Genomic DNA, 20408 nt, shown 5'->3' with positions numbered 1-20408 from the left:
ATTAAAAAATTTCCCACATAAAACATACTGAACAAGGGAAAAACTTCCTGGTCATATTCTTAAATTGAAACATTAAATTGCTGTATTTCACCAAATACATAACAGACAAAAAAAAGGTCCAGACCATGTCATTGTCATTCTCTTTTTGCCAAGAAAAGAACAGGAATTTGGAATCCCCCTTACAAAGCAGAAATGATGACATATTGAAAAAGAAAGAGAAAAAAAAAGTTCTTTGCTCTCTTCCTRTAGGTGGAATGCAAACTGTGCACTCATCTATCTGTCATACTTTAGCATTTATAAAGGTAGCTTTCACTCAGTGATGTAAAACGTCACATATTTTTCAAGAAAAGGAGTTATATTTCTCACTTTTTAAAAAAAGTGTGCATCTTTACCAGAACATTGCCACATGAAGTTAAGCCATTATACAAATAAAGCAAAACCCCCTCAGCAGACATTTGAAAACTGTTCATAAATCCTGATGAAAGCAGAGAGGTCAGAAATTTCTCTTTTCTTGTAATTCTTGCCACCACTACTAATTGCAGGAACTTTTCAAGTGGCTGATAAAGGAAGTGTTTACAAGTGCTTTCTCCAGAAGATAATGAAAACCAAAAGACAAAAAACCAAAATCTTCTGAAGTCTAGATGTGTCAAAAACAGTGAAAATAATTTATAAGAAATATATTTTCAATGCAAGTAAAAATCAGAGAAGATTTTCACATCTGGAACTAAAAAACCTCCTCTGGATTTCTACACAGCATGAAACACAGGATAAAAATCAAACAATGAATAATTAGGAGAGGGAGGAGACAGTAACTCAGAAAGACATTATAAAGGGGAATTATTCTCCACTTTATGCCCCCAGCAAGGGGTATTAGAAGGATTTTCTGGACTGTGGCAAAGACAGAAGCATGATGGTCTCTTGGCAAGTATTTTATTTAGCAGATAAGGCTAGACAGACAAAAGAGCCTCATCAATCTATACCCAGATCGTCAACTAACATCATGAAAGGCAGTAACACAGAATTTTTTTCCACAGACTTCTTCTACCTCAAGCCGAAAAAAGGAATGAAACGCAGAGTAGTTCCTTCCCTCCTTCATTATCCTTTAGAGCTCCACATACATGCAGAAGTCATGTTCACTCATTTATACTGAAGCAGCTAAAGAGATAGTGAAATACAGTTTAGTAATACACATCCTTTGTTGAATAAGGTATCCTTTCACCCATACTATATGTTACCCACCCCCCCAAAAAAAAGACACCACAAAAAAAATGTGGAAGTCATGCTTAGACAACAGTGGAAATACATTGTCTTATGAAAGTGTCAATTCAAGCATTTTAATATTTAATCTGTACAGCACGATTGTTGTATAATTATAACAATTAGTTGCATGTGGTTAAACATTAAAAAACTATACCATCTTCTGTTTTCAAAACAGAATAGAAACATCAGTCTGTTCTCAAATACTCCTGTCAGGTAGACTACCTTAAACTTAGGAAGTCTTGCACATACCAATGGAAAATTGCTCAGCTTTTCTTACATTAAAATACTATCTCACCCTCATCTTTCATGTAAACTGGAGGCTTACAAAACTGACAACACATTCAATGTCACTGCTTTGTCAACAAAACATTTTTTGACTAGTTAATCAAAGCACATGTCTCCTTTCTTGACAAAACTGAACAGTCACCCACCAGGGTCCTGACTAATCTGTTTCTCACCATATTTGAAAAAGAATGTGTCAGGAAATGCTTTCTGCAATAGGCACATAACATTGGTGATAACCCTGAGCTATGTGAAAGCACAGGGCTCTCACCTTCCTTGCTTGCCTCTACAGCCAGGTCAATTCAGGGAAGTTAATATGTTATGGATAAACCTGGTTAAAATTCTCCAGCTACTAACAAGGAATCTCCTCTGAACCACGCAAGAAAATACTGCTACCTAAAGAGAGTTGTACTACAAATCATCACAAGCATCACATTATACAACACAGCAGCAGCACACTTGAAAATCTTGAACTGACTGCAGACACTGCCAGCATTTAGTCACACTGTGTTTTGAAACATTGACTCTCTGGTACAATTAAAAATTCTCTACCATCTTATGGCTTCTTAAGAGGCAACAGACTATTCCAAGGAAAGTACCATGGATCTTCCAATTTACTTGCAAATCAGATGGGTGAGAATTAAAAGGTTCCTGGGGTACTTTGAAGATATCAACATAAAAATCACAAAACCCAACAACTTTTAGGTCTTTTGGTAACTGCTAATCATCCATAACCCAGCAACCCAATCATGATTATCAAAGTAGTTCTCTCCTGGGGTTATAGCTCCATTAAAAAGTTAAGACATCAGGGTTAACCAGTCATAAAAGAAAGGAAAAAATAATCAGAACACAGCTCTGAAAAGTAGATAAACAAATAAAATCAGATAAATCCTACCGAAGTTGAGGGATCATATACATGGAGAAAAAGCCACATGAGATATGCAAGAAGCTATCCATGACCACTACATTGTTTGCCTGATTTTGCTAAAACATTTTTCAGTGTACTACTGAAGTGTTATAGCTCCAAAGTTGCTAGCTCTGCATGCTTTACTATTAATTTATTATTAGGATTTTCAAGAAACATGGTACAAGTTTATTTGACTAAGACCAAAACAATGCTTTGCTTAAAGTTGTAACTACTGAAGTATTTAACTGGGATTTACAAACTCACTTGCCTAGTGTAATATATCTTCACTTAGTTAACTTGAATTCAGTATTCACTTAATCTAGAGTGTGTGTGTGTGTGTGTGTGTGTGTGTGTGTGTGTGAGAGAGAGAGAGAGAGAGAGAGAGAGAGAGATACATTTATTTTTCACTCACATAATTCAGCTGAAGGAATAAATCAATACACCATTAGCTCAGAAATTAAAAGAAAATTATTTTCCCTTGTAAAATCAGTTTTGAGTGTAACATTATTCTGTTAAGCTACATTATGAATAACTTTAACTGACTCCACAAGATTCCACAGATTTTTTAACTATCTGTTGATCAAACCGTTAAATCCATTTACAAGGATATTTTATTGCAAATTATTGGTATAGAATAATTGCACCAACATAGTATAAAAAAACATACTTATCTTCTGTATAAAAGTATATACATCCAAAATTCAAATTCAAAGACTTGAGATGTCCTGAGTAACCTGTATCTGATCAAACCATTCTGCAACAAAATTCAGTTCACGCTTTTAGTCTACCTACCAATTTTTAAAAACAGCTTTATAGATTTTCTTTAAATTTACATTTTGAGTTAAACTGAAACTATAAACAAATAGTTTACAGTTGTTCTAGAAACAATTCCTCTGTAAAATATCACACCAAGCCTGATTTATCCCTGCCTCTCAGCATCTACAGCAGCTCTCCCAAACCATTACCACTGCTTGCATTCAAATGGCCTTAACTCCTAGATATTTTTATAAAATTAACTTATGCTCACTAAAACCAATTTAAAGTGGTAATTTCATTTAAGATTACTTTGAGGGAGAGGAGAAAAAGAAAGGGTTTAAGATTATAATTTGGAAAACAAATCTCAGACACTAAATTTCAAAGACCTATTACAATGATTCTACAACCTCTAGAACAGTTCATTTTCATATTTCATCTTCACAGTTAGTTCCTCTAATGTTATATTCTCTCTCAGGTTGAGATCAAAGTCTTGTCTTGTTCCTAGTGTTATCTTTATAAAATGTTACATGGCAGTTTGTTACATGGCACTACTAGCAAAGTCGCTGACAATGAACATTCACATAAAACTTAATTTCAAGACACTTCATTTATTATTGTATTTCAAGTTAGAAAATTTGATTTCTCATTTCATGTTCAGTTTCCCATATAAAAATCTGAACAACTTACAAGAAATTTTGTATATACTATACTTCCTTTAAAAAATGGAAAGTTGCTTTACATAAAGTGAGGAATGGTTTAGCTTCTGCATGCCTCAAACTGGCATGCAACTACAGAATAATATTTATACAGACTGATATTTATATAACCAATACATGCCATATACAACAGATCAAGCCAAGTCAGCACAGACTGGAAACACTTTAATTGTTTGAAACGTAAAAGGCATGTAACAAGATTGTCTGTAGCACTGAAGATGTTTGTCTAGATCCAACCCTACTTGCCACAAATAACACATAGTCATACTTCAATACAACTAATATTGCTACCAAGAGACCAACAATTGCTCAAATCACAGAGGAAGTTCATTGAAAACTACCAACTTTGTTATATTTTGGATGTTCCTACTACCTGAACTGCTCTCTTCTTTATGAAATATTCTGATTCATAGCAAATTCATGAAAGAAGAATTTTGCCAACATAAACATTGTTTGAGTGTATTGGCTTTGCAGAGCTACATGCTCTGCCTTACAAGTACAAAATCTCCTAGAAAAACAGAAAGTCATAAGAAGCGGTACCTTGTGATTTAAGCACTAATAACTCTTAAGAAAGGAAACAAAAACTTCCAGTCATCTCAGCCTTGTCCCCCAGTTCAGAAGGAAATGAGGTTACAAACCCTCTTGAGAATACATTGTATAATGCTGCTGTAATAGCTACCAGGCAGAAACCACTCTTCAAAAGAGTTTCTCTGCTTTGTTGTACGTTGATAAAGCCTCAACATGATAAAACATTTTCACAGGAGATATAGAATTAAGTACAAAATCACTGCAGATACAATTTACAAACTCTGGTGAAGAATGATGAAACAAAAGAAACAAAAGATAAGAACTGCTTAGTAAGGAGGACTATCCATACAAAATTATTTTTAAAACAGTCAAGAGCTAGGAACTAGCTATATGTACAAAACAGGAGCTGGTATCCCAGAAAAGCAGAAGCCTTGAGAAGGATTAGTGAGGTCACAGAAAACAAGCAACATCATATCATAACAAGCACATCTTCAGATGATGCAACAGGAAAGAGGACTAATTGGATTCCTGGATTAGCAGGAATAGGATTCTCTACGTTTGTGATGTAGGTTAGAAGAATATCACACACAGCCTGGCCTGCACATTTTCCTGCGAAACTGGAAATGGTGCAGAAGACAGTCAAAAAAATTAAAACTATTGAGACAGTCAAGCTGAAGAAAATCAATAGATTTAAGCTTTATCAAAAATAAGAGTTAAAAGTAACCTGATCACAGTATATATCTCCCTAGAGCTGGTGATGAGGAAAGAAAGAGAAAGATATAACTTGAACAAATGGCTGAAAGCTGAAGCAAGGCAAACTCTAATTAGAGACAAGGAAGAAAAAGGACAGACCAGCAATAACCATGGAAATAGCTAATCAAAATATTCAAGGGATTTATTATTCCTAATGAATTCAAACTAGATTGGGAGCTTCTCTGGAAGTGAGCTTTAATTAACTGAAAAGTACATTCATTACAAGAATAACTGAAAAAATTTATAATCAGATGTCTTGTTATTCATTTTAGTCAGACTCTGCCAGGCCTAAAGAATTCCAAGGAACAACAAGACTTAACCCAGAAGAATCTTTGTGAAACCAGCCCATACTCATACAAACTACCAACTCAGAGTATACAACTTCAGTCATTACAAGACATTCCACAGCACATAAAAAAATGGTAGAGCCCCAGAAAGATTTAAATCATTAAAATGCTACTTAAGCAACAGTTCATAATGAAATAGCAAACAAAAGACCAAAGGATAAGATGCTTAAACATAACAAAATATTAAGTACAGTCAGAGTCAGCAGCTTCACATTTGTGACTCACTAGAAAAGCAGTAATTGGAATTGCAAACCTTTCTTTTAACTTCATTTGCACCTGTAATGAGGCACTTGGGAAGTGAAAAGACAACTCAGCCTTGCACCACTGACAGCCTAAAATCAGAGATCCAGAGAGTGCAGGTGCATGCATGTGTGCTTAGAATGAAAAGATAGTCACTTTAATACCCAGAATTTATTAGGATTAATTTATTTTTCTTTCAAAATTCCTGAATGATGAATTATTGCAGAAGTATGCTGAAAAGAAAAACGTGTGCACAAAATGCGTTTTTGAGTTATTTTACTACAGGTTGCAGCTTCTGGGCAAATATTACAATTCAATGGCATTCTTAAATGTAAAAGGAAACCTTTTTTAATTTCCTGCTCCGTCATATTTACACCTTATCTCCTGAATGATTAGAAAAAGAAATAACCACACACACAAGCAGTCCTATTATCCTTAATAGGACAGCTTCCACCTGCAAAGTTATTCAACCACTAATAAATTATACAATTTGATGCTACACAATTTTCAGGATCAATGTTTTGCAGAGTTGCAGCATAATAAAACTCTAATGTTTTCTAGCCACAGCTGTAATTTAACCATCCAAACTACATCTCAGGTCAGCAAGAGAAAAATTCCAGAGAAAGGACAGCATACCCTTAAATTACTTGAAAAAGATGGCAGCCGCCTGACTACAACCTCAGCCTCACAACACTTTTGACAGGAACAGTTTTGCAGCCTGGTGCTCTCTGATCACTTCTGACACAAGAAAAAGACTGGAGAGATTAAGTTTTCAATCAAAATGCTACTATTATTAAGAACCCTGTTGTATTAATTTCACTGGGAAAACCATTACGTATAAACTTACCGCAGGCTTTACAAGCAATGGCACAGATCTCTTCTGCAATATATTCTCCAGCTGGAAATAGCAGATAATCTTCTCCTGTCTTCCCAGGGGAATAATAAAGGTGCACCTGAAGCAATGGTTCAGTCTGCTTGGGTGTGCTGGTATTCCCAAGGATGTCACCATTTTGGTGGACAGTAGAAGTTGCTGTGCCTTCCATGTTTGTCATTGTAAGACAGGCCATTGTTGGTTTTGGTTCTGTTCAGAGCATTTGCCTAAAAGAAACATAAGGAATACTCCTTGACTAACTGCATTTAGTTTTGCTTGTAATACTCTCATCTAATGACAGTACTGTTCTGATGCATGGAAAACATCAACACTTGAGTGAGCACTAGATAATAGCTTAGAAGGTTTAGTAAAAGTGAGTTTCATTTTGACTTACTATATAGTCCTAAATCTGAAAAGTAACTATGACAGAAAAACAAAGGTAGTCCAACTGCAGTATTTATTACCTTTCACTGAATTGTATACAGCGTGTGCTCACCTGACTAGCTGAAATGAAATACTAGTTAAATCTGACAGACAAAATAATCTCTTAATGATATCTGTGCAACTCATCATAACCCCAGTTTAAGATCAAATATTGTGCTTAGAATGTACAAGGCAAACAACTAACTGGGTCACAAATTGGCACTGATAAAGGGAAAAAAAGGGCAGGAATATCACCTTTCAGGTGTGTTTTAATCTTGAGCAGACACTTAAAATAAAACATGTGACAACTGAGGCAAGACTCAAAACGAGTAAGTAGACATGACAAGTCTTCCTACCTATGGTAGATTCAAAACAAGACCTCCTCCTCTCAGGCTAATCATTTAAGTTTAAGTTTATTTCCCAGTAACTCAAACTAAAAATCCTCTCTCATAAACATAATCAAAAAGAGATTAATAACTTTATATAGAAACATTGATATGTTTGATAAATTTAAAAAAGAAAGCAAGATTGACAGCATACTTCAAAGGCCAATTTTTGCTCTGTTGTAACTCCATCATAATTTTAATCAGTATAATCTGTGCTTATGATAAAAGCTTTGATCACAATCTATAAGGCTTGCTTTCATTTAAACCATATATTAAATAGCTACCACCTGGAATTCAAAATTCCGTATTAGCTATAGCTAATAATAGCTAGAAGAGCTATAAACAAGCTGACAGTCAAAGATTAGATTTACAAATGTTACCTTTTAAGGTAAAAATGAATCTGCTGTTTAAAATAGGTAGATGGGTGTTACATTCTTAAAGTGTAATTTACAACAGCTTTTGTTTATATTGAATTATATTGTTTCATCATAAAAGAGCTGTTTGGAACATGATTTTTTAAATTTCTGTTCAAAATTACAATATCCAAGGAAAGGATGAGTGTATGATTACATATTCATGGGGGCTAAAGATGCTCTACAGAATTAGATCACAACAGTTAACAAAAAATGACTAAACACCTTAAAGGAGGAAAACATTAATTTCATGAGCTATGCTATAGATAAAAATATTCAATTACACATACAAGAGGAGAAAACTACAGTACCTTGATGGTAATTTTGAAAAAAGTCACCATCACCACAAGAAAAGTGTATCATTTTAATTCCTAAATTGAAGCAACACAAAAGCCAGTATATCACAGAAACTGAAATCTGCATTTCAATGTGCAGGTTTCACTCACTGCATGAGTGCCTACTTGTGTCTGATCCACAGAGCATATGGGTCCCCTGTGTCTCAGCCACAGAGCCAAATACCTCAAAACATAAAGATTTGTGCTTTTAACTGCAAAAACAGCACACTAGTAGAAAGTAAATGCTCAATTAAGAAAAAAAAAGGGGGGGGGGAGGGAGAAGAGACCTCTAGCACCATGAAAAAAAATCATATTTCTTAGAGGAAAATAACCATCACCTCCCTGGAAACATCCCCATACTTAAAAGATATTTTATTACCTCTTTGTCAATAATATGGAAGGCAGTAATATTTGTGTTTGGCCATTTGCTCACACAAAACATCATACCTTTAATCTCCAGAGTCATTCTCCTTTAATTAGGATAGCAATTTTCTAAAATACTACAATAATAATCCTCTGTTGAAAATAAACCTTCACTTCTGCTGCTTTGAACTGACAGATCCTTCCATTTGGGTTATTTTACAAGGTACAGTGTTATTTCTATGGGATGCTAAATGGAAATACTACTGTCATGCTCCCAGTTTTATACAATGACCTGAAAACTCGGCCAATTTCAAATGAACTAAACAGACCTGAAAGCAACAAGCTTGTTTCTGGCTCTCCTTCCCAGTTTTTGTATCTCTACAGATACACTTGCCAATTTAAAAAAATAATCACCATTGCTTCCCCTCTATATGAGGGGAAAAAGAACAAAACAAACAAGGAACCTTGCTTAATCATATCTAAAAATGTGAAATCAAGTATCTGCAAAGTACAGTCAAAAATGTAAAGTAAATATCACAGAATACTGTTTTCCTCTATTCTCTTTGTTGCTCTAATTTTAGGGGATCCATGAAATAAAAGCATGTGAACAATACAATATACAATATACAATCTGTATATTCACGTCATCACTACAATTTAAACCATTTTCAAGTTTCAACATTGTCTTTTATGCCAAAGTGCAGATGAAACAGACAGGTGAAAGCAAGTAATGAAATCTCCCTGAATCAGTTTCTTCACAGAAGAAATGAAAATACAGCTTCTAGGTGTTGATCTTATACATACACATGAAACAGTTCTACTACTGTAGTCAAAAGAGCTATACATGTGCAGTAACTGAAACATGTGGTTGCTATTCACAGGAAGGTGGTATGAAAGAACACTTCATATTAACCAAATTGCTTCACCTGTGTTTCTTAAGAGATAAGCTGCCAACTGGACACTGTTATTTTTCCTCTTTGCTCCACTGACGGATCATTGCTTCAGCTCAGAAACACTATATATGGCAAAAAATTAATTGCTCAGCTTTTTCAACGGTCAGAATCCTAGGTTATATTTTAAGTATTTATGAACCTGGAGACATTAACCAGCCTGTTAGCAGAACATAATTTGAGTATCGTTTTCTAGGGTATGCATAACAGACTAGTTATTATACTGTAATATAAAAGAATTTATGTTTTTATAAAGTATTTCCATAGCTGGCATAACAGTTTTAATATACCTAGAACAGGACTCTTCTAGGTAAGTTCTTGACGGTACCACAGAGGTATTGTTTGTCAAACAGCAGCAATGTACCAAGCCCACACACAGCTGGAAGTGGATGTCTGACATATAATCAAAACTTAGTAAAAGTTAAACTCTCTGTAACTCCAGTGCACCTAACTAAGGGCCTATTTTACTTTCCACACTGGACTGCAATGATTCATATGGTTCTTTTCACTCCTACCAGGAAGAAATTAGTTAACTAGTCTGAAAACCACTATTGATGCAGTAAATCTCATTAACATGTAGAGGACTTATGAAAAACCCCATGATTTAATAAAATACAGCATTCACAACCTCAATCAGAATTGCATTTTTTTCTTCTTACAGACAATTTGAATTATGGGCTCCACCAGTTTCATTAAATCTAAATTCTCCCCTTGAAAGAACTTTTTCCCCCTTCAGTTTATGTCTTTTTTTATGTGGGTTTCCAGGAAAACCTCCAACGCCAGGATCGGAAATCACACCACTTCAAAAATACACCTTTGGAGGTTCAAAATCAGAGCATTCTCTCACTACAAATAAATCCCTTGGTTGTTGATTACCTTTAATCACTCGAGAAAGCTCTGTATGAAACAGGAGGTGCACAAGAGAAGTCTTTTAAATGAGCACATCACAAGTCACCCACTTGCTGCTGGTATCCACAGGAGGCCAGATAAAGCAGGCATACAGGTGGAACATAATGTATCTGTAATAAAAATACACTAACGTTAAAAAAAAAGTTGATGGCTGTGAACAATACATAATGGATCATTATTTAACACTACACTACTATATTGAATATTTATTAAAATCTATGTTTAGCTTCAGATGAAGTGATCCCCTCCTATTTCTTCTGCCTAAATTCCTAGCGTCTTCTTTGCCAACAACTTCTTACTTTTTTTTTTTTTTTTTTTTTTTTAAACGCACCCTGTCTTTTTGGTCCTAGTAAGGAGCGCGCCTCAGTTCTAGCAAGATTCTGGCACATGAAATGGACACCCAATCAGAAGTGTAATTCCCTGTTCTTTTGCACTCAACATGTTCTTTTTTTAAAGTACTTAAAAGTAATAAATATCTTTTACCACATGAACTGTTTGACACACTGTATCTGTAAATATGGCATCAGTTTAAGAAAATTGTTGGCATTATATGAAGAAAGGAGAAATGACAAGGAAAAGAAATTACATAAAGCAAGAGATGGTATGTTCACTTCATGTAGTAACACTTCCTTTAGCCAAAACAATCAATTCTAATTAAAAATTGACAGCAGCTACTCCTTTCAATTCAGTTGAAAATTAACACCAAGTGCCTTGCAGCATGAAGGACAAGGGTACTTCTACCCTTGCCTTTTTTGCACAATATGTCTGCGACTGCAAGAAGCACCATTTGAAAGAAAGCATTAGAGCACAACAACAGCTTTCTGCAGCAGTAAAAACAGGAAAAAGTTGCATGTTGTGACCCTCCAGACACTGGAAAGAGACTCATAAAGAAGCAAAAGTGAATTTTAAAATTGACTAGAAGAAAAAAAAAAATGCATTGGAAGTTCAAAAGGGGAAGAATTCAGAATGGGAGTACCCTGCAAATTTTGGACTGATGACTCTCCAGACAGAAATCTTCCTGGACAGGAGAGAACAGGAAACCARCACCACAATTTCTTCAACAAAATCTGTCTAACGAGTCTTTCATCAATATCCCAAGAAAAAGGAACCCATGTCAATGAGCAGTAAATTCAGCTTCTCCCTCTGTGGAAATCAAACTGTTCTGAAAATGATTAGTGTTTATCTCTTTGCAAAATTGGCTTTAAGAGGTCACCAATTTTGCCTTGTTTGGACAGCTGTGCATTTTGTGTGCACCTCCAGCGATGCCCCTTCAATTGCTGTCTAGTCAGCCAATTAAGATCTTATCCAAAGTCCACTAGAATCCATGTAAGTTTTCCAGACCTGTATTAAAATATAAAAGAAAACTGCTCGGGGCAGAGCAGTCTACAACTGACCAGTCCAAGCACACTGATTTGACAGAACCAGCTTCAAGTGAAGCACAGAACCACTGTCTTTCAGTCAGGTTCCAGGCTGAGGGTATTCCTGGGTATTATAAATTATTTCCTAGCTTAAAAGTGCCACTCCATCCCCCACTGAATCTTTCCCTTCATCTCATTCACAACTGCCTTGCATTCATAACTCCCTGTCAGAATTTTGACTTTGAGCAGAAGTGTGTGAAGATTCACCTGACTGTAGCGAATTGTGCACCTTTTCCACAAACACCAGATCAATTGCACAACATCATCATTAGCTATATGAGACAGCTGCCAGTAAACAGATGGAACAAACCAGATTGAACTAAGAATTCAACTCCCTTCCACTCTCTGGGTAGCAGTGCCCAGTGGAATGAGGCAACATCGTGAATGTTGCAACACTTGAATGATGATAAGCTCAATGGCATTGCAGCCTGCATTTCAAATGCAACAGTTGCATAAAGCAGCCTAATATCCAGCCTATCATATCTCATATGCCAAATAGGAAAATGACCATTTGCTTATGAGAGAACAGATCATAGCCTAGGACAAAGAGCAAAGAAATTCAGAGAGGAAAAACTGGATTATTGTGGTTATCATGACATCTTAAAAACAAAATTGAAGCACCTTTTCTGTATAAATCTACAAATCTGCCTATTAAAAATCGGTTCATCACCAAAGCCTCATAAAAATACCCAGTTTGCACACTTCCAGGCTGATTAAGTCTCACCTGACATGCCTTGCTCTATTAGTGCACCATCTTGCTAGCAACTTTGTTTTCCCATTTGCTTTCCCTTCTGTTTGCTCAAATCTAAGTCAGCTTGTATTTCTGGCAGCTGCAAGGATTTAAATGTCCAGTTCCAAAACAAACTTAGAGTCTAATTAAACTCAGTTATAATGAATTTCTACATCATCTATCCAATTGTCATAATTTGCAAAACACAGAATTTGTTATGCTGAGCAAAGGAGATTCTACAACCTGAAACAGTCACTTTTCAGTAGGCTTTTACAATTCTTACGAATACAATTAGTAATTCTATTGTGGCTATGTCACTGAGTACCTTTAATATTCAGTTTATAAGCAAGTGATGAGGAAGATCAAATTAGCCCTTTCTATTCACAAGTAAGATTTGAATACATAGACTGTCTCCCTGTCATTGTCAGGACAGCTTGTATAAACTTGAAAATTACAAAAACGTACACCGTTTCCATCTGCTTGCACACGCACACTTCCTACAAAGAGTTTGAAAGAGCCTTCTCAAGTTATGGTATGTATGTAGGGAGGTAAGAGGCTAGAAATATCTCACAAAAAAATCCTAACAGGTTTCACGTTAGTAAGCGCTAACGGGAGAATATCAGTAGGTTCTAAAGAATATTATGGATCTTCTCACAAAACCACAGAAAAGAAAATTTTTTTTAATCTCTAAAAAGAATAGAACAAGAAGAAAAGTCAGTCAACAGTTTCCCGCTTCTGATTGTATTGGTTAGTTTGTTGTTTTACACTCAATATTTATATCCAGAATATCTTCAGGGTCCAGTTTGAATATGGAGACTAAAAAAGAACAATTAAGCTTTGTCATAATACACATCCAGTATGTCCTATCACACTACAAAAACTTTAGAAACTTAAACAAAACAATAGCAGTCCTATTGTACATACAACATGCAGTATCCCTCACATATTTCCTCTGTGTATGTAGCCTGATTCTTTTCTGAGACACAAAGGTATAAATACAAGAAGCCAAATGCATACCTGTTTTTGATAGGCAATCAAAAACAGTTTCTTTAAAGGAACAGTGTGTGCAGAAGCGTCACTGCTCCCTAGGAAAGGACCAGAAATTCCTAAAAGCATTTGTTCAATCTGAACACACTAAATCATCAGCTCTTATTTCATGCACAAAAAAATTTGCAGCAACAGATACACGTCTTTACACCACAAATTCATCAGAAAACATTTCTCTTAATAATTCCATCAAACTCACAGTGCGCCACAATACCTTTAAAAGTACTCAAGCTATCTGGAAAATCCAAAAACATGCTTCATTGCTTAGACAACAAATCCTAAATTTACAAATACAGTTAATCTGTGCTTTAATTATATAATCTTCTGCACTAAGAAAACTCTGCTATTCTTTCTCAGGTAATACTTGTTCTGACTTCAAAAAGAACTTTGAACAGAAAAATTAAATATGTTTTAAGGCAATATTTTAAGACATTTTCAAGTAGAGAAAGGATGTGTCTTCAGTTATGGTGATCTTTTTCTAATATATTTTGCTTTTTAAGGGATCTAAAACTTGCTCTGCTGCAAGGTCAAGTCACAGACACAGGAAAAATGACTACTCATATTAAAAACAAGTACAGAAATTTATATGACTCTGAATTTTCCTGTTTAGTCTGTTGTACATTAATATCACAGAAGTATTTTTAATATATCAAGATTTGAATGCACATGGTGACAAGCAGATGTAGAAAGATGATGACAGATCTCTAACATATCAATGACAAAACATGTGCTAAAAAAACCTGGAGAAGTGAAGATAACATTTGCTTACAGTTTTTACTTGGCAAACCACTGTCTATATCAGCAATTCAGCAAGCGTCCATGAACTTTTGCACAAGGAAAGAGTCATGATCCCAGCCTGGTCCAGTTACACGAACAGACTAACCAGAGAGAAGCAGTCAGTATGAATTTTTTAATTCCAATTAGAAATCCCAATCTTTTTATTTCTAAGTTCTTCAAAAAGAATGAAGCCCTTTCTCTAGCTTATCCCAGGAAGAAAGCAACCTGTGGGTTCTGTCTGAAAAGCAGAACGAACGACAGATCCTAGAGGCCTTGTCTTCGCAGTAGCCTGCGAAGTCAGTGAATTGCCAGAAAAGCAATCAAATCAGAAACCTGCCGACAGGAAAAGCTCTGTCTAGGTTCCATCAGAATTTTGGCAAAAGTTGGTCTGTATCTGCAAAACATTTCAATTTCACCATGCTGATAAATTTCAACAAGACAGTATTTCATCAGAAAATTTCCAAGCAATTCAAACGGTTGCCCAATTGTTTTGGCCGAGTTTGTCTCCCCAGACAGAGCGATCTGAGTCCATTTAGAGACACCATTATCTGCACAGCTTTATAGGCACAGAGGACACGGGAGCAGTAGCCACAATAGGTCAGAGAGACCTTTTGCAGGAAGTATGTGAAAAATGTCTTAAATTTCCCATGATTCCCTTACACAAATCTCTCAAATTCTTCTAAACAATGCAATAAAAGATGACAGTAGCAAATTTAAGACGGGAATGAGCAGGTCAGTCTGTATATACTTGCTTGCAACTGAAGTGGAGGAAAAAGACCTCCAGAACATTTTCAACATTTCAGTTTTTTCTTGCAAATAAAGTCCAGCAGCTATGGGAACTAAGTGTTATCTTCACAGGCATGGTGTATCATGCTAGCTTTTCTGTTGCACAAACTATACCAAAAACTGAATTCTGCTCAAGAGCTCAGATGATGAAATAAGGGTTAAATAGAGCACAGGTCTCAATTTGATTCTTTGATTTCTTTCAAAAAGATATAAAAAAGAAATTGCTGATGCTTTTTGTGTACACTGAGCAAATTCTTCATCTATAAGATTAAATCCACCCCAAATACACTCAAGGTTCAAATAGCTTGCTGGCTACTAGCCTCATTCTGCCTGGTGGCTTTTGATTACAAAATATGAGGAACCACTGTCCTACACTGAACAGTCAAAGTAAAGGCTTCTATGTAATAAAAATTTCCAGTGAATTACCAAGAAATTAGGAGACAATGAAAAATGGCAAAAAAAAATCACATTTCAAAGTGGAAAAATACTCTGATTCATCACTGGAACAGAAAAAAAATTATTCTTCCATAAAAAGTCATTTTTGTTGAAAACATAGTTTAGGGAAAAACCCTTCAACCTTCTTTAGAGGACACACATGACAGTTACAGCTACATTCACAGGTTAAAATAAATATTGAAAGTGCAAAGGAAAGCAAAAAGTCTAACAGCAGCAGCAGCAGCAGCAGCAGCAAGTACTCTGTCGAATTGCTTAGATATTTTAAGCACTGCAAGATTCCTGCTTCTAGTCACACTAGATACAGTGGGAAGGTGACACTGGAAGATATTTCTGAAGAAAGCAAGCTGTCCTTTTCTAAAATATAATTCCCACTCTCATAACTGAAGAGGGATTTGTCAAAACTTGAACTAAGAGTAGTTACTACAGTGCTGTGTTGCCAAAGAATAGCATCAATACTTACAAAGCAAATGCCAGTTTAGCAAATGCTGTCAAGAACCAAGCAGGCTACACTAGGCTATCAGAAGTCATATATGTTTCATGTTGCAATCTGAGAAAGCTGAACAGTGGTGCAGCAAACATTAAACATATTGCAATGGAAAAGGTTTCAAAATTGTTACTCTTATCCCAACCTCTGAAGACTTGTCCTTTCCCTGTGGCAGATGGGGGGTTCTCAGCTAAATGCCTGCTCTCAACAGTTTAAAAGAAACAGAACAGCCAAGACCCACCACTTGCAGTAGTCTGGCACTTCTGCACGGCATCAGACTTTCAACAACGTTCTTTTTCCTCTCCAGTTACTGGAGTGCTCTGGAGTTCCACATCTACAAAAAAGTGTCTTCTGTGCAAACAACAATACAACAGTTTCATCAAGCAGAGTTATATTCTGGTAGGAAAAAAAAAAAAAAACCCTCTCTCATCTTTCACAGAAGATACAGCATTTCCTCACATCAAACCTCTCCTTCAAGAAAACAGATCATAACTCTTTCCAGCTACCATTGGCTATTAAGATAAACTGACCAGTTTGCAGCTGTTCAGTAAGCTTTTCCCAAACCTAGATTTTAAGAAGTTAAAACCTTGTGGGCTTTCCTTCTGAATACTATCATCTCCTTTTTCTTGCCTTCTTATCTCACTTCCCCAGTCTGGCCACTTCCCTCCTCAGAGGTTAGTAAAACTACTGCCTCTAAAGTAACTGTCGTATGTGTTTACATAGCGTGCAGAAATTCACATGGGTTAAGAGCTATAATTTTCTTCATGAGAACTAGGAGCAGAGCATTATCTGGGGGCATGGGGGAGGGAGGGCAATAACACTGCTAGCCTCTTGTAGGCAAGCAGCAGGTACACAGAAAAAGAAACAAAAGAGGAAAGATGGAAAAGTGTCAAAAGAAGGTTTAAGTGCTTTTTTTTCTTCTCGCTCCATGGGTTAAGCCACCTACTTTTTTTTTTTTGCTGCTTATTCTCTTCCAACATATTTTAAATTTAGTAGCTTCAAAAAAAGAAATTGAGTAAAAAAGATCATGATTATGGGCTATGTCAGGATAGTTTAAGAAAAACAGTCAATCAGATCCCAAAGGGGCTGATTAAGATGACTTGTAGTCACCCTACATATACAGAGAAATAATTGCACAAAACTGTATTGCCATTGCTCTCTGCAGTGCTGGCTATATGAAGAGGTGTTCACAGTTTCAACAAGCAGGAGATCATAACAAAGATTACTATTCTCTATCAAACTTCTAAACCTCTACTTTTTGAGGCCAAAAGTATCATTTTACAGACTGGACACTTTACCATACAGGGTAAAAGCATCATGGTGAATATTACCCTACCATCTTTTCTGCTTAGAGACAGGAAAGCAAAAAGCGATTTTCTTTATAAAATTATACATATAAAATTTCCCTCCAGCTGCTCCCATTGTTGTGTCTTCTTTGGAGTTTTTGCTTTTTCCAGTTTTTGCCACCTGACAGTGAATCCTGAGACAGTCATCAAAAAGGTGAAAGCTTTTGGATGAATGAAGCTATCCCCCTTATTTCTATCCCAGTTTTCACAATATCTGAAGAGAATATGAAAGCACGTGCTTCACCAAATTAGCCCTTTCCAGAAAAAAAAAACCTGCCAGAATGTAAACAGGATAACCTTTAAGTCAGAGTGAATCAGCAAACTCTGCAGAACAGCCAATAGCAAGATTCCAGTGTCTCCTTTGGGCTCTCTAGAAGCCTACATCTTCAGTCTATTATGCTTTTTCAACTTCTCTTAATTGCTTCAGTTTAGAAATTACATATCAATAGGCCAGACTTGATGAAAATTCCATGTATGAATTCCCTCCTCAAAGTGATTTTATTACTGTGGAAAAGCGCTTAAAGTTTCAAGTCTTATAGAGGAAATAGAGTTCTTTACAATGACATATCAGTTACAGTAACTTGGAAAGTGATTAACTTTGAATTTTGTTTATAGAAAAGGCAATTCCATATAACACAATCTAAATATGATTTTTTACAATTTTATTTAGCTTCCGTCAGTATTGCAGTAGTAGCTAAAACCCTAATCAAGATTAGAGCTTACTGTACTAAGTAATTCATCTAGCAAAAAGTCTGTCCTTTTAAAACAAACAAAAAGCACACAAGCACCCTGCCCCCAAATTTGGTACTATACAGATTCAACAGGGCTACAAATGGATGAAACTATGCATGAACTACATTACACTTATAAATCCGTCCAGAATCAGGGGCTGGTTATATAACACAATACAAGTGAATACAAAACAAACAAAMMAMYYYYCCCCCCCCCCAACACACACAAAACAGAGACACTCAAGCCACAATTTCATGAGACAGTGCCACAGAAGTACTTGAAAATAAATGATTTCCATAAACAAAAGTTTAATTACTAATACTTAAAAAAAAACCATATAAGTGCATTCAAAATCCTATCAAATAATGATTTAGTGTTCAATTACACAATATATAAATATTGCAGTTTCTGTTATTCTTTGCTAGAATTGTTGAAGTATGTTAAAAATGGAATAGGTTTTTTTTAAACACTATTTTAATGCTTTATATTGTTGAATAATTTAAGATAGCAATGTTGACATTTTATCTTTATAATTCAGGAAAATGCACTTGCTTGATAGTTTACTTAATGCTTCCTTAATCATCAATGGCCCAAGAGCCCTCCACTCGTTCCCTATCTGAAATGCCAGCCAGCTTTTGCAAAGATATAGCACTACATGCTCTGCCAAGATCATGTTATCTCTATAAACACAGATTGTCAGAAAAAAAATGGAATCCAAAAAGCCAGGACTCAAAGTAAACAAAAGTTTGTCATAAAGATGTGCTGTTCCTGGAGATTATGCAAAGTTCTGATCAAAATGAACAACTTTTTTAAAATAAAGCAAAAAAGAAAAGTATACTTAAGACAACCCTATCTTCCCAATGTAACATTTCAAATATTCTGTGTTCTTCTGTACAAAAAACAAACAAAAAAACCCCAAAACAAACAAACAAACCATTGCTTGCTTTTTGCACTGGAGAAGAGTCAAATGTTCATCATATGCATCCAGTATTTATGGAATTTTGTTTAGTGCAAGACTAATCTTTTCAATTTTATGCTTTGCTTCTAAGGGAAAAAAAGGTATTTCCAAATAAGACACATTTATGAAGAACTCCCTGTGTTCATCTTGCTTATGTTCCTAAATTCTGAAATAAGAGTGACACAAAACTGTCTTCTTGATTCTTGATATTATATGCTAAAAAAGACAGTAAGGCTATTCCAGAGAGTAAGAGCATAATAATTCTTTACCAGTAATTCAAAATGGTCCAGCAGACCACCTGACATAAATTCAAGCAGAGGGGGGGGGGGAAAAAAAAAAAAAAAAAAAAAGGAAAAGCAAATAATTATTCAAACAGAGACTACTACAGCCTGGATAGTACACAATGGCTGAAGATTGAAGCTACAAAACTAGCTATTAGAAGCATATCATTTTTTCTTTATTTCAGAAATAAGAACATCAAACTACTGCAACAAACAGCCAAGAAAGCAGTAGATTCTGTATCTCTTGATTTTAAAACATCATGAATAGATGTATTCTTGAAAAATACACTTTAGATAAACCCAAGTTAATGGTCTTAGTGCAGGAAGATAGCTGAAACCTACCAGGTCTATGATATACAGAAGATCAGATAAGATGATACCATGTTCTTTTCTGGATTTCAAAATTCATCTCTAAAGATCATGCTATTACAGTTCCTTTACAAGAAGGCATTATAATGTAAAGATGAAACATCTCTAGCATGACTGTATTTTTAAGCTAATAAAATTTTTATAACAAAACTACACTACAAAATTTCCACTGACCAAATTCAATTATTCAGCTATTTTTTAAAAGTCTGATGCCAGAAAATAAAAAGGAAATTAAAATTAAAATCATCAATTCTCTAAATACATATCTCAAAGTCCAGTAATAGCTTTGCCTCTGGGCTCTTAACTCCAGGGCTTCCATCTGTATGTCAGTGATGGACAACAAGCTCACACTACTCCCAGGAAAATTCTTCAGACGTACCACTGAGTAATCTGAACTAAGACACATCAGTTCTTCCTGCTAAACTCTACTCCAAATAGAAACCATATTCTTTTAATCATCTTGCCTAAAGATGGTATTTTCCCACCAACTGCCATTCTACAATGGATAGAGAATCCAAATCTACCTACTGCAATCTCTTCAAAATTGAGGATACTCTAGTCTCTAAATAACAGAACAAGTGGACT

At 35.4% G+C, this 20408-nt stretch overlaps 1 protein-coding gene across 2 annotated transcripts in view; it reads right to left on the bottom strand.

Moving 5' to 3' along the window:
• The window catches only part of JAK2 (Janus kinase 2), a 61227-nt gene extending 44518 nt beyond the window's left edge, over positions 1 to 16709 (bottom strand). The window contains exons 1-4 of one of the 2 annotated variants that reach the window (XM_026083636.1): positions 16379 to 16709; positions 10407 to 10549; positions 9507 to 9595; positions 6637 to 6887 (exon numbers count right to left, since the gene is read on the bottom strand). In XM_026083636.1, the coding sequence (XP_025939421.1) occupies positions 6637 to 6856 (220 nt within the window). In that variant the 5' untranslated portion in view covers positions 6857 to 6887; positions 9507 to 9595; positions 10407 to 10549; positions 16379 to 16709. The remainder of the gene's footprint in view (positions 1 to 6636; positions 6888 to 9506; positions 9596 to 10406; positions 10550 to 16378) is intronic. The other variant, XM_026083635.1, reaches the window with a different exon arrangement.
• Between the last annotated feature and the right edge of the window lie 3699 nt (positions 16710 to 20408).

The sequence above is a fragment of the Apteryx rowi genome, unplaced genomic scaffold, assembly GCF_003343035.1.
Source record: "Apteryx rowi isolate R43461 unplaced genomic scaffold, aptRow1 scaffold_61, whole genome shotgun sequence".
Taxonomy (NCBI): Eukaryota; Metazoa; Chordata; class Aves; order Apterygiformes; family Apterygidae; genus Apteryx; species Apteryx rowi.
Note: the sequence above shows the minus strand (reverse complement) of the source record. Positions and strands in the feature narration are given on the sequence as shown.